The following is an 18,904-nucleotide window of genomic DNA, read 5'->3' on the forward strand; positions in this document are numbered from 1 at the left end:
TAGCTAGGGGTGATGGGAGTTGTAGTTCAACAACATCTGGGGACCCACAGGTTGAGAAAGGCTGCTCTAGCAGGTTCTTTCAGCTGTAGGTGGTCTTGATGGTGAGACCACAATTTCTGTGGTCTTGGGTGGCGGTTTAGGCCTGGGGTGGAATCCTTTCATCTATAAATTGAATAAGGGGTATGTGAAGTGGTGACTCACCCCTCCTGCAGCGGCGTTACCAGGGTTCCCCATTAAAAGGGGAGTTGTGAGGGGAGTCAGTGGCCAAACGCTGAAAAGGCGGTCGGTGATCTCCCTTCAGCTGCACGGAAAGGGGGGCTAGCTGTGTGAACACACGTTTTTGCAGTGCCTCCCTTTGTTCCAATTAACCCTGCCGTGCCTCAGTGCCCCAGCATGGGGGACTGAGAGGGATACATACCCAGTGCCTAAGCCAAGGTTCCCTACATCTGAAATTGTTAATAAAGTTGTGGCCATTTTAATCCCAAAATACATTGTCGTGTGTAATCATTACTCTCAGACTGACTCCCGGAGGGGCGGGGGTCTGCAACTGGACACGCAATGTAAGAGAATACCCTGGTGAATAACGTATTAAGGGTGGAGGGTGGAGTTTCATGTGGTTGTGGTAAGGGTGAACTCCCTCCTCATGTGCCCTGGCCCCAATCCTGATTGCCCACTCTCCCTGGCTGCTGGTTAAACTTAGAAAATTAGACACCCTTAATTTTGACTGTGCAATGAAAGTCACAAGGTCGTTTGGTTCCATGTCAAGGAGGAAGCCACAGTGCTTTCCCTGCAATGTCTTCCTCCAAAAGTGGCTTGAAAGTTTGTTTGCTCCTCCCAAAAGTGACTGCAAGGAGAAGGGGAATTCTTAGGCATGTCATCAGAAAACTGCACGTGGCAGAGATCCATTTGCCTTATCTGATGGCCGGATAGATGGCTGCTTAACGATACCGCGAGTGTGAGATAGCGAAAGCAGAAGCACTGAGATGAGATATATGCATATCGAATCAGACCCTGCTGATGAAACATCTCCAGTACCTCAGCTAACTCTGGCGGCATAGCTAAGCGGCTTCCTCAATTTATCCCAAGGCATTTCAGAAATCAATTTATGGGCCTCTGCACTGAGACGATGCCATGAAAAGCAACAACCTCCTTTTGTCCTCTGAAAGAGGTGCCTCAGAAACTCTGAATTTCCACCCGAATCCACCAGTGTGGGAGCTTCAAGCTCGAGGTTTTTCTGTGCAGCAGAGATCATTTCTGCCAGAACCCCAGAACCCCCCCCCCAAGCCAATGATACTAATAATCATCAGGTTGCTTGAGAGTATTCAAAGCAAGGGAAGGACTGTAGTACCTGATTGGCATGCAAAAGGTCTCGGTTTTAAATCCCTGGCTTCTGAAAGCAGGGCTGGGTAAGATTCCTGTCTGAAACCCTGGTTACAGAGAGTTCTGAGTGACATAGACCATTGGCCTGGTTCAATATCCTATCTTCCTAAGTAAAGCAATTCTTCTTAACAACTCTTTCATTAACCTTGTGTTAGGGCTGCCCTGAATAGTCTTTAATGGCAAACTTCACTTTGAAATTAGCACATTTGACAGAGCTGAACAAATTACCCAAATCAGCACTCACCTTACGGAACATTTGCCCATTTACAAGGTGGTTCAGTGCCACTCATTATTATTTTTTACTTCTCTTCACTGTTTCCTTCCCTGGCCCCTTCCAGTCACTCTGTCTGTGAAAGGTTTTCGGCTTGCCCAAACAGAATGATCTCCCCTCTCCTCCCCTTGCATGTTGCTAGGGGGGGGGGCATCCTCCTGACCCCTGCCGGAGCCAATTTTTTTGGGGGGGGGCACAAGGGGAGGAAAGGGGAGAAAGCCCTGTTGTGCAAGTGGAAGTCCTTATGCAAGGTTTCTGCTGACAGTGATGTTTAGTTGAATTCCACCCAAAGTCCCTAAAGGTAAAGGTAAAGGGACCCCAGACCATTAGGTCCAGTCATGGCCGACTCTGGGGTTGTGGCACTCATCTTGCTTTATTGGCCGAGGGAGCCGGCATACAGCTTCCGGGTCACGTGGCCAGCATGACTAAGCCGCTTCTGGCGAACCAGAGCAGAGCACGGAAACGGCGTTTACCTTCCCGCCAGAGCGGTACCTATTTATCTACTCACACTGTGACGTGCTTTTGAACTGCTAGGTTGGTAGGAGCAGGGACCGAGCAACGGGAGCTCACCCCGTCACAGGGATTCGAACAACCAACCTTCTGATCGGCAAGTCCTAGGCTCTGTGGTTTAACCCACAGCGCCACCTGCGTCCCTACCCAAAGTCCCTAAGTGACCTGCAAAATTCAAGAGTGTGAGGCATAACACAAAATCAGAAAAGGAGCAACCCGTTACAATAAAGACTGTGAAATCACCCATAAAACAGGTTTAAGAAACAGCAGCCACAGTGGTTCTGTCACCCCACACTACTAATATTTGACCTTGCAATCAGGCTTCCTAAGCCAGTTTCCAGTGTAATACTATTATTATTTATTTACATACCACCTACCTCAGTGTGTTGCCCCAGCCACTCTGGGCGGCTCCCAACAAAACCAGCCATTAAACACTTCCATGTTCAGGGATGCCTTCAGGTGTCTTTAAAAGTCAAATAGTTATTTATCTCCTTGACGTCTGAAGGCATGGTTCCACAGGGTGGGCGCCACTACCGAGAAGGCCCTCTGCCTCGTTCCCTGTAACTTCACTTCTTGCAGTGAGGGAACCACCAGAAGGCCCTCGGAGCTGGAACCGAGTGTCCAGGCTGAACTATGGGACTAGAGATGCTCCTTCTAATACAGTGGTGCCTCGCAAGACGAAAAGAATCCGTTCTGTGATTCTCTTCGTCTAGCGGTTTTTTTGTCTTGCGAAGCAAGCCCATTGACGGATTAGCGGATTAGCGCTATTAGTGCTATTAGCGGCTTTTAGCGGCTTATCTGCTGATCGGATCAGCTGATAAGCGGCTTAGCGGCTTAGAAAGGGGGGGGGGAAACCAGCAGGAACTCGCAAGACATTGTCGTCTTGCGAAGCAAGCCCATAGGAAATTCGTTTTGCGAAGCACCTCCAAAACAGAAAACTCTTTCGTCTAGCGAGTTTTCCGTCTTGCGAGGCATTCGTCTTGCGGGGCACCACTGTATACAGGGCCAAGGCCATTCGGGGCTTTTAAGGTCAGCACCAACACTTTGAATTGTGCTCGGAAACGTACTGGGAGCTGTACACATTACCTTGTCTTCCGGGTCAGCTGGATATCCCTGAAAAGAGTGTAAGTGTGGATTCCTAGGAAGATGTAGGGTTCCATAGCAACCCCTTTGATGGAGGCGTACTCCTTTTCCATCAGCCCAAACACCTCCATCATATCATAACCTGGAGAAAACAAAGAACCAGGAATATAGTGGGATGCGAGGAGCGAGGGGCTGGAGATCAGTTCAATAGCAAATGTGAGATTTGAACCCAGGGCTCCCAGGTCCAACCCCAGTTCTTAGAATATGGGACTCCATCAGCTCTTCGACAAGGTGGATTGTTCCAATGGGTGTGTATGTGTGAAGTTTGGGTGAACCAGCCATAAAGATTTGCCCAGTCACTCCCAAATAGCATCAGCTTGCGCGTTGTAATGAACAGGCAAGCAAAATCCTGGCAGAAAATTAAACTGCTCCTTTTCCCATTTTCATGTCTCTCCTCACACACTTTAAACTGCTAAGTGAGGGTTGACCTGAGTTGCATGGCAAATACATATTTTCCCACAAAAAAGAGAAAGGGGGGACCTCATCCCCCAGCTCTCGGAGCTTCCTTCCTCCTCGCCAACTTCTCATTAAAGCTCTGTGAGTCACTTTCTAAAGTCTTTAATGCAAGCAGGCTTTGCAACCAGCAATTCCCTCCCCCCTCCCCAACCCATTCGCTTATCTGAATTTATGGAAAGCTGAGGCCAGGGTGCGGGCAGGAGGAAGGAACAACTGGAAAGGAGATAATTATATAAATAGTAAAAGGGACGCATAAAAGGAAGGGAAGGAGGGCTTTTAATCAATATCCTGCCTCCACCAGGTTCATCTCCCCATAACCCAGTTCTAAGTTTTATCTATCAAGATGGCAGTATGTAGTATGGGGATTAAAATTTGCAAAAGACCCCGGCGTCGAAATCTTCTCATCTCAATTAAAGTTTGCACTAAATGTTAATAATGTTATCAAGGGAAAGTTGAAGCCACAGCTGTAGACCATATATAGCTATATGCGGTTGGTATCAAGAGGACTAGGTCAAAGGAGCGCAGCTGAGGCACTAAGCAATTCTGTTTGTGAAATCCTTTCAATTGCAGAGGAATATTTGTAAAAGAAACATTCCCTTGGATTTCTCTGGCGGGATCACATGCTCAGTAATAGGCGTTAGCGCAAAGGCTGAGCCAAACATTTTCAAGCAAACGTTTTTGGTGCCATCAGGACAGGGCGGGACAACAGATGGCAAAATATTTCCAGAAATAACCCCCCACCCCACAAGGGTATCTTTTCCATTCTAGTTTGCTGCTCTTTGTAGCTCCCAATTAGTTGCAGCTTGCAAAACAGCACTTATTCCCCCTAATAACAGCAACATCGTCACACAACCAATCAGCTTGGGCTACGGAATGATGTCACAGCAGGCAGATAAAGCCAATGCAGAGCAAGGGCAACTCGCTCTCTTTCTCTCTAGCTAAATCTGCCTGCACAAATCCGCGCCCAAATGGGGAGCGACATTAATGCCAAAGACCTGAGCCCTATATCTGAGTCCTCTGTGGAAATATGGTGGTCCAGTGGTAGCAGTGTGAGGGGAAGAGTGGAGCTGTGCTCAGCGGTTCTGCCCCCTCCATTTTGTCACTGCTAGCCCCAGTATGTTGGAGGAGAAAGTATTTGTTGCATGCCGCCCCAGTATGAAGCGGGGAGCCAATTCCATGTGTTTAGATTTCTCCACTGCATGCGCATCAGAGGGTGAGGTCAGCATAGAATATGGTGACTAGGCAAGGATAGTGTCATGAACACTTCTGCCCAAAGTATAAGAGCACGATATGAGTTAAGAAGCAGCCAACAGGAGAGAGACTCGCATTCTTCCCAGGCAGCTGTAAACAGTAGTATCTCAACTCCCCCTCGCTTTAAGAATGACAGGAAAGCAGAGAGTGTGCTAGAGAGAAACCAACTCTCTCAGGAAACACAGGCAGTTTCGGAAGGCAAGAGGGAGAGCAGTTCCTCACCGGAAGGGGAGTTAGTTAGCCCAAGGAGCAGACATATGGGAAAGGTTTTAGATAGAAAACAAAGCCAGAAACGGAAGGGTCATAGGTTCAGGACATTCTGCCAGAGCCGGAAGCACTCCTCAGAAGGGTCAACTGATTCATAAGCATTGGACATACAGTTAGGCGTCCGAGGCTCATTGTTTGTATTGCAATAAATCTCCCACCTCATTACAACTTGTGTGCTGTGTTATCAAGACAGCAGCCTGGGCTCCTGACAGATAGCAAGCATGGCCTGCTCTTCCACTCATGCTGCTAGGGCTTGAGTGTAGCCTCCAGCTATTAAAAGTAGGGTTGATGCCACCCTGAATGGGCCACCTGCAAAGTCCTGCCCTTGGTGGTGGGAGCAAACCCACTGCTTCCCTGAGAAGTGGTGCAGAACTCAGACCACTGGCCAACAGTACTGAACCCCAATTCTAAGGCTTAACCAAAGGCCATTAATTAGGACCTCGTTATCTATTATAAATAATTCTAATCAGGTTGTAATCATGTGGGCAGGGCCTAATGTCCCTCAGTGGCTATTAACCAGAAGGCTGGTGGTTTGAGCCCACCCAGGGATGGCTGTGGGTAGGACCCCTGCATTGCAGGGGGTTGGATTATGTTTCCAGCACCCGCTTGTATCTGTTATACAGCACCTAGATCTTTGAGACACTGCATAACCAAGAGAGGAGGGCTCTCTCTCTTTTTGCAAAAAAAGAAAGAAAAGGAAGAAGCTGGCAGCCTACCTTGCAGAGAACCTTCCATGGAGTCCAGGACAGGGCAGTCTTCAGAATGACATGGAACAGGTGGAAAGTAAGAGACATGAAAGGAAGCATGGATATATTAATTAACCTGAAGGAGAACAACACAAAGGGCTCTGGAGCCTGTTGAATCAAGCCAGTGGCCCATTTGTTCCAGCATGCTATTCTCACTATGGCCAACCAGATGATGATCAAAAGTTTGGAAGCAGGACCTGAGCAGAAGAGCATCTTCTCCTTTTGTGGTTTCCAGCAACTAGTATTTGGAAGCATTATTGCCCTGAACTGTGGAGGTGGCCAGCAGTCATTGATAATCTTCTCCTCCACCCATTTGCCCAATCTCCTTTTTAAAGCCATCCAAGTTGGTTGTTATGCCTGTCTCTTGTGGGAGCGAGTTCTGCAGTTTCATTATATGCTGCATGGAGAAATCCTTTCCTTTCTCTGCCCCAAAACTTCCAGCATCCTTCTTCATTGGATGAATAATTTCACACATTTCAAAGGGCCAACCTGGCTTTGAATTTGCATACAGTCAAACCTGCTTTACAGTGATTGGAACCTATAGCCCAGCCTTACCCAACTTTTAGAAGACATCTGAAGGCAGCCCTGTTTATGGAAGTTTTTTAATGCTTGATGTTTTATTGTATTTTTAATATTTTGTTGGAAGCCACCCAGAGTAGCTGGGGAAACCCTGCCAGATGGGTGGTGTATAAATAATATATTATTATTATTATTATTATTATTATTATTATTATTATTATTACTTCCTGCCTTCCAGATGTTGATGGACTATCTGCCATCTCTACCCACCGCCCTGTGACTATTGACCATGCTGACTGTGTCTGATGGAGTTCCAACAACAGTCAGAAGGAACCAGTCTGCGGATGGCTGGTGCAGCCTAATATGGTCTACTCTGACTGGCAGAAGCTCTCCGGCAGGTGTGGAGCCCAGAAAATGAAAGGTAAAACTTGCATATGATGCTCTGCCCACAGGCATGTGGACCTCAGAAGGTTGCTCTGAAAGGAATGTGGCCTTCAGACAGAAAGCAAGACCCCTAGACAGCATTTTGTTGTTGATTACGTTGCTCTGTGCCCTCGGTCCAATATCCTAGTCTTCAAACAGGGGGCCAATCCACTGCACATTATTATTTCTTTAAAAAAATATGTTGTTAAATAGAACATTTGAATGGGACAAACAGGTTTGGAAATGCCTGCATCGTTCAAGTCCACTCCTCACTTTGCTAGGGCTGGCTGCAAAATTGTCTTGACTTCCAGCTGCCTTGGAGAATGGCGATTTCTAATCCTTATTATCCCGTGCCTGCTGTTCTCCCCGCCACGAGGGTGCCTTTATTTCCCCTCCCCCTTGCTTGTCAAAACCTTTTCATTTTGATGAAAGGTGAATTACTGCAATCACAGTAAAATGTTGCACTCAGTTCCAGCCATGCAAGTTGGGGGGTTTTCGTTTCATTTCTTATTTATTTCCTGCTACCGTTTTCTGTTTTTCCAGACCGTATTCTGTAAAGTGCAGCTTTCACCTTGCAGTTGCTTACCCATACAGACTAAAACGGCTGCCATAAGAATGAATTCAGGAGTAAGTGGGCCATCGCATTATATTAATTGTACGTGGTGAAAAGGAGTGAGCGCTTTTCTCCTTTTGATGCCCATTCAGCCAGCTGCCTTTCGGAAGGCAAAGTGAGTTGTTTTGCAGAAAATAATACAAACACTTTGGCATACGTCTGCAGTTCACCTTTTACAGGAAATCCCCTGCTAAATCCTCTCTCATCCTTTGAGCCAAGGAATCAAAAACTGGGAGCTGCGGCTCATACAAATCAGAGATAAGAGAGGAAGAATCAAAGGCTCTTTGGTGAAGAGTTAGAAAGTGCTCTCCATCTAAATGGGTTGAGTGGGGGGAAAAGACGCCTTCAGAAAGAACCAAGCGCTGCGGTTATTTGCTTCTGTAACAGTCCCAGACAAAGGGGGCAAGCTGGAAGCCGGGAAAATGGAGCATTTGATGGTAAAACGAGAGGTGCCCCTGAAAAGCAAGGACACTTGAGAGGGTGTCGTGCTTTGTGATTGTCTTTCTGAGCATCTGCTGAGGGCATATGATCATTATTACAAAAAGTCTTTCTTACTTAAATAGCACCATCAATCAATGTATCTAGAACATGGGTTGGAAAAGAAGGGCCAAGGGTCGGGTCAGGCCCAATCGCCTTCTAAATCCGGCCACAGACGGTCCAGGAATCAGCATGTTTTTACATGAGCGGAATGTGCCCTTTTATTTAAAATGCATCTCTGGGTTATTTGTGGGACATAGGAATTCATTCATTATTATTTTTTAAATATAGCCCAGCCCCCCACAAGGTCTGAGGGACAGTGGACCTCCCCCCTGCTGAAAAGGTTTGCTGACCCCTGATCTAGAGTTTTATAGAAGAGGTGTGTGCATGCACACGAAAGCTCATACCAATAACAAACTTAGTTGGTCTCTAAGGTGCTACTGGAAGGAATTTTTTTATAGAAGAGGAGCATTGGAATATAGGAAGCTTCCCCCACCCCACCCCCCAGTTTTGTCTACACGAGGGAAGTCCAACTTCAAGTAGGCTGTGATCTACGATCTAATATAACAGGCACGACCAACAGGTAGATCTACCGGTAGATCACTTAACGTCTGTGGTAGATCAGTGGTTCCCCCTAAAGAAGCTCAACAACTTTGGCTCACCTAAAAAAATCTCAACACTTTTGCTCTGCACCCCCCAAAAATGGGGCTTATCTCCTCTCTAAAAAAAGCTTAACAACTTTTACCTGAACCCCCCAACAAAAGGGTTTTTTTCTGCCAGTTTTTAACTCTGTGAGTGGATCGCAGTCTCTTGGGAGTTGGCCACCTGTGCAATATAAAAACTGGCAGTGATCTACCACCCAGGGATGGGTGACAGGGATGGGTGCAGGGTGGGTGGGTGCTGGCTGCTTTCTTCAGGGGGACAGGGATGTGTGCAAGGTGGGAGGCAGGGGTGGGTGCTTCCCCCTAGGGGGCAGGCACCGGCTGTTTCCTCTGACATGGCAGGGGTGGGTACAGGGTGGGTGGGCACACGCCGACAGGGCCGGGGTGGGCGCGCGCGCAGAGTCAATATAGTCCCTCCCACGAGAGGAGCTCAGGACAAGGTGTGGCTGCTCAGGCACATCTCCAGAGGAGGGTGGCGATCAACCAGAATTCATCCCAGGATCGGCAGGTCGATCGTGATCAATGCATTGGACATGTCTGATCTACACTGACTGGCAGCAGCTGCCCACAGTTTCAGGAAGGGATCCTTCCCTGGTCTACGTAGAGGTGCTGGGTATTGCATCGCATCATTTCATCCATGCAAGCATTTCAGCTTTCTGGGCAGAACAATTTCCCTCCTCCTGCCACCTATGGGTTCCTGGGGTTTCCCAAGCCAATCTGAGGAGGTGGGGACATGCTGGAGAAGTCTGTGAAGATGGGTTCGGTATGCACCCGCCTGCCGCCCAAGGAATCTAATTCCGAGGAGCGTCAAAACCAAAACCCACAACCCACCCTTTCCATGACATTGCTTGGCCCCAATTTGCTGCTGTATTCCATTTCCATTCTTCGCTGTGTGGGATGTAAACACAGGAGCAGTCAATGACAACATTCCTAGAGTGTACATGTTAGAACATGGGGAGGGATGTCAGTCCAGCAAGCAGGTAAACTTCCTGGGGACGGACTTCCTCCGCATGTGACCAGAGGTGGGTGTGGCCTCACCTGTGCAGGTAATGACAAAAGCACAGGGCAGGCAGCCACTCTCTCTCTCTGCCATCTTCCTTCGATGAGGAAACATCTAAGGATGCTCTCTTGGCTTCCAGCCAAGAGAGGAGATAAGGACTATCTTGCTACAAGATAGATTCTGAATGTATGCAACCTTTTTAAGCTGCCTGCCTTCTGGGATCATGTTGTGAACAGAACGTGAGTAAACTCTTTTATACTTTTATAAAGACTGTGTTGTGTCTTGTATTTTAAGAGGGAACAAAAGGGGAAATTACCAGAGTAATTATTATAGAGGTTCTAGCGAACCTGTGCACACGTTACCGTTGCGAACTTAAAGGGGAATGTTTATAAACTCTGCTGATATTTTGGGAACTTGTTAGCACAAGTTGGATAAGGATATAATTAGTCAATATATCCTCTCCTGCACCCCAGAACATTCCCACACGCTGCAGTTCCCTGATAAACACCCAACCGAAACCTTTGCAGTCTCCAAAGGAGTTGCAAAAACCCTTTCCCACAACATTTATATTTTACAATTTATTCCTTGGCAGATTATTGTTGTTGTGTTGTTTTTTATATATATAAAAAAATAGCCCTGTTTGCTCAACACGTGCTACAAATCCTCTTGCTATCATGTTTTATAGTCAGTCATTTGAGGAGACACCTGTGACAAACTCACTTACATTAATAACACAATTTACAGAGGAGTTGAATTAATTGAAAGGGTTTCCAAAGCACATTCATAGCTTTCCTATTCTGCCAAGGGCACAGAAATAAATATCCTCTCGCTGAATAATGCCAGACATTTGTTGAAAATAACTCTACACCTTGTGAATTTGCATTTGTTTCACCTTGGATATGCATTTGGGAGAGAAGGAGGGAGGGGCCCATTTGTGGCTTAAAGAGCTCCAGGAAAATTGTGCGAATGATGCCAGGAAAGGGATGAGGGACTAGAAAGAATATGAAAATCCAGCAATCGTCAAAACATTGATACTGGATTTTGAAGGTACCCTTCCATCTCCTGTCAAAGTTGCTTGATGTCTGTACCAAACAAAAATAAAATTAGAAAGGCACAAAAAAAGAGGGGAAATCATCACGATACAGGTAAAACTGGTAAAGTAGCAAAAATAAATTGCCTTACCTTCAGCTTTGAAAGGGTAAGATCCTCGTATTGTGGGCAGTCTGGCCAAAAGAGAAGCTACGGGAAAGATAAGAATAGGTGCTTATGTAGCTCAGGGATGAGGAAGCTCAGGCCTAGTTAAATGTGGCCCTCTGTGCAATGCGCTCTACTTGGGGCTACCTTTGAAGGTGACCCAGAAACTACAACTAATCCAGAATGCGGCAGCTAGACTGGTGACTGAGAGTGGCTGCTGGGACCATATAACACCAGTTCTGAAAGACCTACATTGGCTCTCAGTACGTTTCTGAGCACAATTCATAGTGTTGGTGCTGACCTTTAAAGCCTAAACGGCCTCAGCCCAGTATACCTGAAGGAGCGTCTCCACCCCATTGTTCAGCCTGGACACTGAGGTCCAGCGCCGAGGGCCTTCTGCTGGTTCCCTCCCTGCGAGAAGTGAGGTTACAGGGAACCAGGCAGAGGGCCTTCTCGGTAGTGGCACCTGCCCTGTGGAACACCCTCCCACCATATGTCAAGGAAATAAACAACTATCTGACTTTTAGAAGACATCTGAACAGGCAGCCCTGTTTAGGAAAGTTTTTAATGTTTGAAGTTTTATAGTGTTTTTAATATTCTGTTGGGAGCTGCCCGGAGTGTTGGGATACTGCCAGGGAGACAAAGTCCATCATGGCCCCCAAGCCGGCTGCCGGACGATCCATCGATCTCCCGTAGATACAGTATCAGCAATTAGTGACACGAGTTTCCAGAAATAGCTTGCCACATTCCAGAGCTCATGCACACTCTATCAGCAGATAATTCACAGCAGAAGTTGCACGTAGGAGAGCATTATTTACAAGTTTTATTCAGCGTTGATCAGAACAAAGAAAAACATGACTGCCTGCATCAGTGTCTCCAGACACAGAGAAAACGAAAGCAACAGAAAACATAAACATCCTGTGAACAGGAAATACGCAGACTCTGTGACTCACAGCCTGCTCCCTTTTAAGGTGGAACGGAAATATCCTAACACGGAGTGGTTGGGGAAACCCAGCCAGATGAGCGGGGTATATACAGTGGTACCTCTGGTTGCGAACGGGATCCATTCCGGAGCCCCGTTTGCAACATGAGCAGAATGCAACCCGCGTCTGCGCATGCATGGGTCGCGATTTGTCACTTCTGCACATGCGTGTGACGTCATTTTGAGTGTCTGCGCATGCGTGAGCGGCGAAACCTGGAAGTAACAATTTCCAGTACTTCCAGGTCGCCGTGGGATGCAACCTGAAAATGCTCAACCTGAAGCAAATGCAACACGAGGTATGTCTGTATAATAAATTATTATTATTATTATTATTATTATTATTATTATTATTATTATTATTTCTGTCTGGTCCTCAGAAATCTCCACAGGCCACACCCCCTTTCTCCAGGCCACGCCCCTCACCAGTCCTCCTTTAGGAGGATAAAAGTCAAAGGACAAATGTGCATTTGTTGATCTGCCTGCTTTTGCGCCCATTACTGGCATGTGCCGAGTGCGGAGCCCAGCACAGTGCAGCTTCGTCTCTCGCACTCCAAAGGAGCAAGCCATCGAACGGCACCGCACTTGGCTTCCTCAGTCCACTCAGCATCAGCCCCTGCCCGCAAATGTAGAGGGGGCCAAAGACCTCTCCGCTCCCATAGTTCAGCCATGCATTGGGGAAGCACAGAGGAGGGATGATTTCGTCAGCTGGGGAAGGGATGCTCTGCGGGGGAAAGAGCGTGCCGTACCTGTAATCCCAGAGGCCCACACTGCAGCTGGGGCCCCCATGACAACAGCCCTGCAAGGCCCTCCAAAACCTAGGACTGAGCCCACCGTTTTGCCTACCTGTCTGGCCTATGGTCGATACAGGGTCACTTTCTCCGGTGAGATAGACTGCGGAAACCGTCACCATGTACAATCGATTAGGAAGCAGTGAGTGAAGAGTGATTGACCTGCTCCTCCCAGAAACAGTTATCTGTGGAAAGCAGAAGCTGCAATTTTTGCAACCCTAACAAAATACTCCATTTCGGGTGACTCAAAAGTCAATGCAAGTAAACATCCTTCGTGCAATTTTTTTTTTTTTTTCATCCAGCAAATTATTCAGTGATTGGACCCAAGGCCCACAAAATATATGTATCGTTGCAACGAGACATTTATACTGTGAATAACTTTTTTAAAAAAATAAAAAATAAAAATCTCTTCCCTATTTGCCATTATTTCCCTCACCAGTTTTCAGAGGAGCTCTGGACGGCGCGTAACCTTGTCGCACACATTCCTGAGAGGTAGTTCAAGCTGAGAAAGAACGGCCGACACAAAGTCACCCAGCGAGCATCATAATTTAGCATAATTAGCTAAATTGAGCTGACATAGCAGCACTTAGGAAGCCAGACTAGGAATGAGGGGGACCCAGGTCCAAACTGTTAGAATTCCTGCTCCATGATTGCAGTCATGGTGTTGTTGTCTTTCACATGACGGTGTATGTTTTGACTCCACAGAGTGGGAAGTGACAAAGACAGGATATTTGTGTTACTGTGTTCCATGAAGTGGGACTATTGTCCTTTGTTCTTTTTCTCTTTGCTGTCTGATGCTAGAGAGAGAGGGAGCCATGTTGCAGTGCTCCTTGTGTGTTTATATGTAAATAAAGTAGATTAGCCAAGATGCTGAGTTGCAGAGGTCTGTCACGCAAGGTGCACAAACTCAGCGGATCCCTAGGTGTGCCAGTGTCGGTTGGCATCGGTCGCTGTGATGTTCGGGCTGAAGAAAGCTTTTGAAGCTCCTGAATGATAGACCGGGAGGGAGAGAACATGCCAGTCAGGCATGTGTCTCTGCCAGGGTCCTACTCGAGTGTAGGCTGAACTCCTGACACCAGCCATGAAACTTTCTGGGTGACTTTGGATCAGCCGCAACCTCTCACTTTAATTCATCTTATAGGGTTGGTTGTGAGGAGAAAATGGGTTTCCCCTCACCTATTTCTTTCCTCACAGCAACCCTATAAGATGAATTAAAGTGAGTGGAAGCAAAATCTTTCTATGACTCTTCTTGGGCTTTTGGCTCTGAAACTTAACGTATTTGGTTTGTTTGTTTTCAATAAAAAAAATTATTTTCCAAAACAATAAAACTGTTAACGTTTTTAATTTATGTCATCTTTGCATGCTATTCACTGCTGAACTGCTTGTGCATTTTAGCATAGGCAACTCTGAGTCTTGTGTGGCTGTGGGTCACATCAATCAAGTAAGGAAGTGTCCAACAAGGAAGCCACACCCCATCTCCCCAAGCTCCATCCCCTGCAAAAAAAACTTACCGTTTCCTGGTGCTTGGTTCCACTCTCGGGAGCATAGCTGAGTCTGTAGTGCTGCACAGCGCCCTCTGGAGGATCCCAGTGGACCTGGAAGCTGCTGGGTGTTTCTGAGTCCACAAAGAGGTTGCTGGGTGGATTCTTGGCAGCTGTGTGAAAAGAAAAGTTGTTGCCATGTTTAATTTCTTTTTAGTCCACTGTCAATTTCAATTGTCTTCTGAATGTTTTTAACTACTTGTTTTTAACCGTTTTGCATTGGTGATTTTAATGTTTCTTGTAAACCATTTTGCCATTTTATTAAGGTTAAAGATAAAGGGCACCTGGACAGTTAAGTCCCGTCAAAGGAAACTCTGGGGTTGCAGCACTCATCTTCCTTTTCAGGCCGAGGGAGTCGGTGTTCGTCCACAGACAGCTTTCCGGGTCATGTGGCCAGCATGACTAAACCACTTCTGGTACAACAGGACACTGTGACGAGTGCCAAAGCACACAGAAATGCCATTTACCGTATTTTTTGCTCTATAAGACTCACTTTTTCCCTCCTAAAAAGAAAGGGGAAATGTATGTGCATCTTATGGAGCGAATGCAGGCTGCGCAGCTATCCCAGAAGCCAGAACAGCAAGAGGGATTGCTGCTTTCACTGCGCAGCGAACCCTCTTGCTGTTCTGGCTTCTGAGATTCAGAATATTTTTTTTCTTGTTTTCCTCCTCCAAAAACTAGGTGCGTCTTGTGGTCTGGTGCGTCTTATAGAGCAAAAAATACGGTACCTTCCCACCACAGCAGTACCTATTTATCTACTTGCACTGGTGTGCTTTCAAACTGCTAGGTTGGCAGGAGCTGGGACAGAGCAATGGGAGCTCATTCCACCGTGTGGATTCAGACCACCAACATTTTATTACAATCAAGCGGTATATAAATTTTGCTAAAATAAAAGCATGGCTAGCTGGCTAGAGCACTGGAGAAAATTACTCTTTAAGACTCAATTATCAGTTCAAATTGCAAACTTGTTTCAAATTTTTCCTCTGGTGCCTAAAGGGTGTCACTTTCCAAAGGCAGGGGGTGAGATTCTCCAGCCATCAAGGCACATTACCATGATTATGATAAACTGCAAGAGAACTTCTCCACCAGTCATTTCTGATTGTGAGCAAAGGATGATCAATTAGCATCAGTTCCACTTTGCTGCATAGCCCTGTCTGAGACATTATTCCTTTTTTTAAAAAAAATATTGCCTGGTCTTTGGATTCTGCAGAAGATTGTAGTGTTGTCATCCAGACTCATGACTTCTGGGGGGTTTGGGGAGGGCAAATCTGGACACTTCTGGCCTAACTGGATGAAGCTGTCGGCAAAGGCTTCCGTAGTGCCTCACAATGTCCAAAAGTTGCTTGCTGTGTAGCTCATTAGAGAACTGTTTGCTTTTCAGCTGCCAGAAACAACATCACAAATTGAGACAGGGGGTTCGGAGGGGGGAGAGGCAAAAGTTACCTCTGAGGCTGGGAGTACAGGAGAGAACAAGATCTTTGAGGAGCTTGATTGTTTAGGTGAATGAAGGAAAGCTTCAGCAGAGTCTCTCTGAAAAGGAACTGCTAAGATGAGACGGGAGTCCCAAAAGACGAGTGCAAAACTGTACAGAGTGTGTCCTAAGGCAGCATGTATATTTGATCAAAGACAAAGGAGAGGAGCTTAGTAAACAACACGGGGTTCTGTGCAGCCACGCCAGCCTCATGAACAACGGGGGAAGAGCCAGCCCTCTTATCTTGTTTTACATTCCGGTGCCTACTTTCTAGAAAAGGAGTGCTGGAGTTCAAATGGGGTAAATGCACCCAGAGCACATTATGTCCTGACCCTGGACCAGAATTCCTCAAAAAAAGAGTCCTCCATCAATTTCAGCTCCTTGGAGGAGATGGAACCACATCCTGGTCCATCCTGCAGGAGTCCACAGGTACCAGAACATGTCTCTCTTGTCCTGAACCCTGAGGAGATACCTCCTGCTACTGGAATCTGATGGTTGATCCATAGTCCCCAAGGAGAGATTTCCACAGGTGGAAGCCCCATTACCTCAAAGGAGCCAACAGCTGCAATGGCTCTTTTAACTGGCCGGGACTCAGGCTTCAGAGGGTGGAGCCTCCTGTCAATCACTACCTAGCCCTCAAATAGTTGCAGCAGTCCAGCACCTTCCTGGGGCATCTTGGATACTTGGCCTTAGCTGCAGGAGCATCATTTGTGGTCATGAAACCATCCTTTGATCTCTCTCCAAGGTGCTGACTTTGGCTTGGCTCCTCATGCTCTTAGGCTGAATAAGAATTTGGAATGTTCCAAACCTGGAGTTAAATTTGGAAGTTATCTTGATTAAACCAGGACTTTGGGTGATTAGAAAATGGGACAGCGGAAACCAGAGGAACAAGAAAGGAACAGAATTGGGAGGATTTGTTTTTCCCTAACAGCACTGGGTTGTATTCAACACAAAACTAAGTAGATTTTTCTATCAGTGGTGGGTTTTCTCCTTGTGAAATGGAACTGTGCCCACTTCTCCTACCCCTGTAAAGGTAAAGGTACCCCTGCCCATACGGGCCAGTCTTGACAGACTCTAGGGTTGTGCACTCATCTCACTCTAGAGGCCGGGAGCCAGCGCTGTCAGACACTCTAGAGGCCGGGAGCCAGACACTTCCAGGTCACGTGGCCAGCATGACAAAGCTGCTCCGGCGACCAGCACCAGAGCAGCACACGGAATGCCGTTTACCTTCCTGCTAGAAAGCGGTACCTATTTATCTACTTGCACATAAGGGTGCTTTTGAACTGCTAGGTGGGCAGGAGCTGGGACCGAACGACGGGAGCTCACCCCGCCGCTGGGATTCGAACTGCCGACCATGCAATCGGCAAGTCCTAGGCGCTGAGGTTTAACCCACAGCGCCACCCGCGTCCCTCTCCTACCCCTGCATGACCCCTAAATCTATTCTGGGTTTCCCCCAAACTCTTCAGAGCAGATTTGGTGATGGTACAGGGTTTGCATGGTGAGAAATCCCTTTGCTCTAGTGCTATTCCTTGCAGTAATGCAAAAATATACATGAATACCATCCTTTTTCTTGAGCTATAAGAAATAAATATAGTAATTCCAGTGAGTTGCTAGAGGGTGCATCAAAGTGAGCTCCATAACCAGTTGTATCTTCGAGCTCTCTATGGCAAAGGCTGTTGTTGTTGTTCTAGCACCCAAGTTGAGAAGTCCCTTCTGAGAATTTTACGATGCAGTTCACTGACCAAGAAACGTGTATAAAAGTATGTACAGTGGTGCCTCGCAAGACGAAAAGAATCCGTTCTGTGAGTCTCTTCGTCTAGCGGTTTTTTCGTCTTGCGAAGCAAGCCCATTGACGGATTAGCGGATTAGCGCTTTTAGCGGCTTTTAGCGGCTTATCGGCTTTTCGGATAAACGGATAAGCGGCTTAGCGGCTTAGAAAAAGGGGGGGAAAGGAAAAAAACCCAGCAGGAACTTGCAAGACATTGTCGTCTTGTGAAGCAAGCCCATAGGAGATTCGTTTTGCGAAGCACCTCCAAAACGGAAAACTCTTTCGTCTAGCGAGTTTTCCGTCTTGCAAGGCATTCGTCTTGCGGGGCACCACTGTATATATAACAAATGCATTATATTAGATGAAATAGCTTGAAAAATGCTAACAAATTTTCACAGGGACTTTGGTGTGCATTTTTTAAATAGAAAACTCATAAAGAAATATGTTGAACTGATGAGGTTTTTTTTAAGAGAGAGAGAGAGAGATGGAGAAAAGTTTTGAGTTAATAGATCCACTTGTCCTTCTCCATAATATAGAGGACAAACAAGGTCATCCTTGTTGCTGACCAGGGTGCAGCATTTTCCTTGCTAAACCTTTGCCTGTAATGGAAATAGAAATATAAGTGTTCCTTTCCCGCTTCCAGCGGAGCCTGAGGTCATCTTTGAATGTTATACTGAAGCTTTCCATACCTCACGTGGAACCTCATTGATTCCCCTCCTTTTGTTTGCTAGTTCTCTGTTTCACTGAAGCCAAACCAAAGGAATATCGACTATATTTTGCTCTAGGCTATGGCTGCTCTCCAAGCAGCCAAGGAGAGGCAGAAGAGCTTTATGACTGGAGAAGTTGACCTCTCTCTCTCTGTGATGTGAAGCAGACCAAAAGGGATAAGGTCAGCCCTGGAGTAGATAGTTCAAACTCCTGAATCCCCAAAAATTCTAATATATACATAAACTCACAAGATGTATGCCAGAGTCCTCTGGAAAGGTCTTCTGCAAGTGCCCCACTTTTCCAGGAGAACTTCTCATAATCTTATTCCTTTTCTGGGGAAGTAGAAGATCATCCTCTTTGCTAGATATTAAAAACTGGGGCATCCCCTTTCTTCTGTTTGTTTCAAGTTAGGGGCACAAAAAAATAATGGAGAGTAGGTTTTAAAAAAAGGAGTAGTAGCTAGAGAGAGAGGGAGCCATGTTACAGTGCTCCGTGTGTGTTTATATGTAAATAAAGTAGATTAGCCAAAATGCTGAGTTGCTGAGGTCTGTCACTCATGAAGCACAAACTTTGTGGATCCCTAAATGTGCCAGTGTTGGTTGGCATCGGTCGCTGTGATATTCGGGCTGAAGATAGCTTTTGAAGCTCCCGAATGAAAGACCAGGAGGGAGAGAACATGCCAGTCGGGCATGTGTCTCTGCCAGGATCCTACTCGAGTGTAGGCTGAACTCCTG

At 46.6% G+C, this 18,904-nt stretch overlaps 1 protein-coding gene across 2 annotated transcripts in view; it reads right to left on the bottom strand.

Moving 5' to 3' along the window:
- COL20A1 (collagen type XX alpha 1 chain) overlaps positions 1–18,904 on the bottom strand; it is a 139,348-nt gene that overhangs the window by 54,595 nt on the left and 65,849 nt on the right. For both annotated transcript variants that reach the window (XM_083507331.1, XM_083507330.1), the window contains exons 19-23: positions 14,194–14,336; positions 12,738–12,867; positions 10,901–10,957; positions 5,995–6,033; positions 3,248–3,386 (exon numbers count right to left, since the gene is read on the bottom strand). In XM_083507331.1, coding sequence (XP_083363457.1) covers positions 3,248–3,386; positions 5,995–6,033; positions 10,901–10,957; positions 12,738–12,867; positions 14,194–14,336 — 508 coding nt within the window. The remainder of the gene's footprint in view (positions 1–3,247; positions 3,387–5,994; positions 6,034–10,900; positions 10,958–12,737; positions 12,868–14,193; positions 14,337–18,904) is intronic.

Source organism: Podarcis liolepis (assembly GCF_965112155.1).
Source record: "Podarcis liolepis genome assembly, chromosome: 6".
Classification (NCBI taxonomy): domain Eukaryota; kingdom Metazoa; phylum Chordata; class Lepidosauria; order Squamata; family Lacertidae; genus Podarcis; species Podarcis liolepis.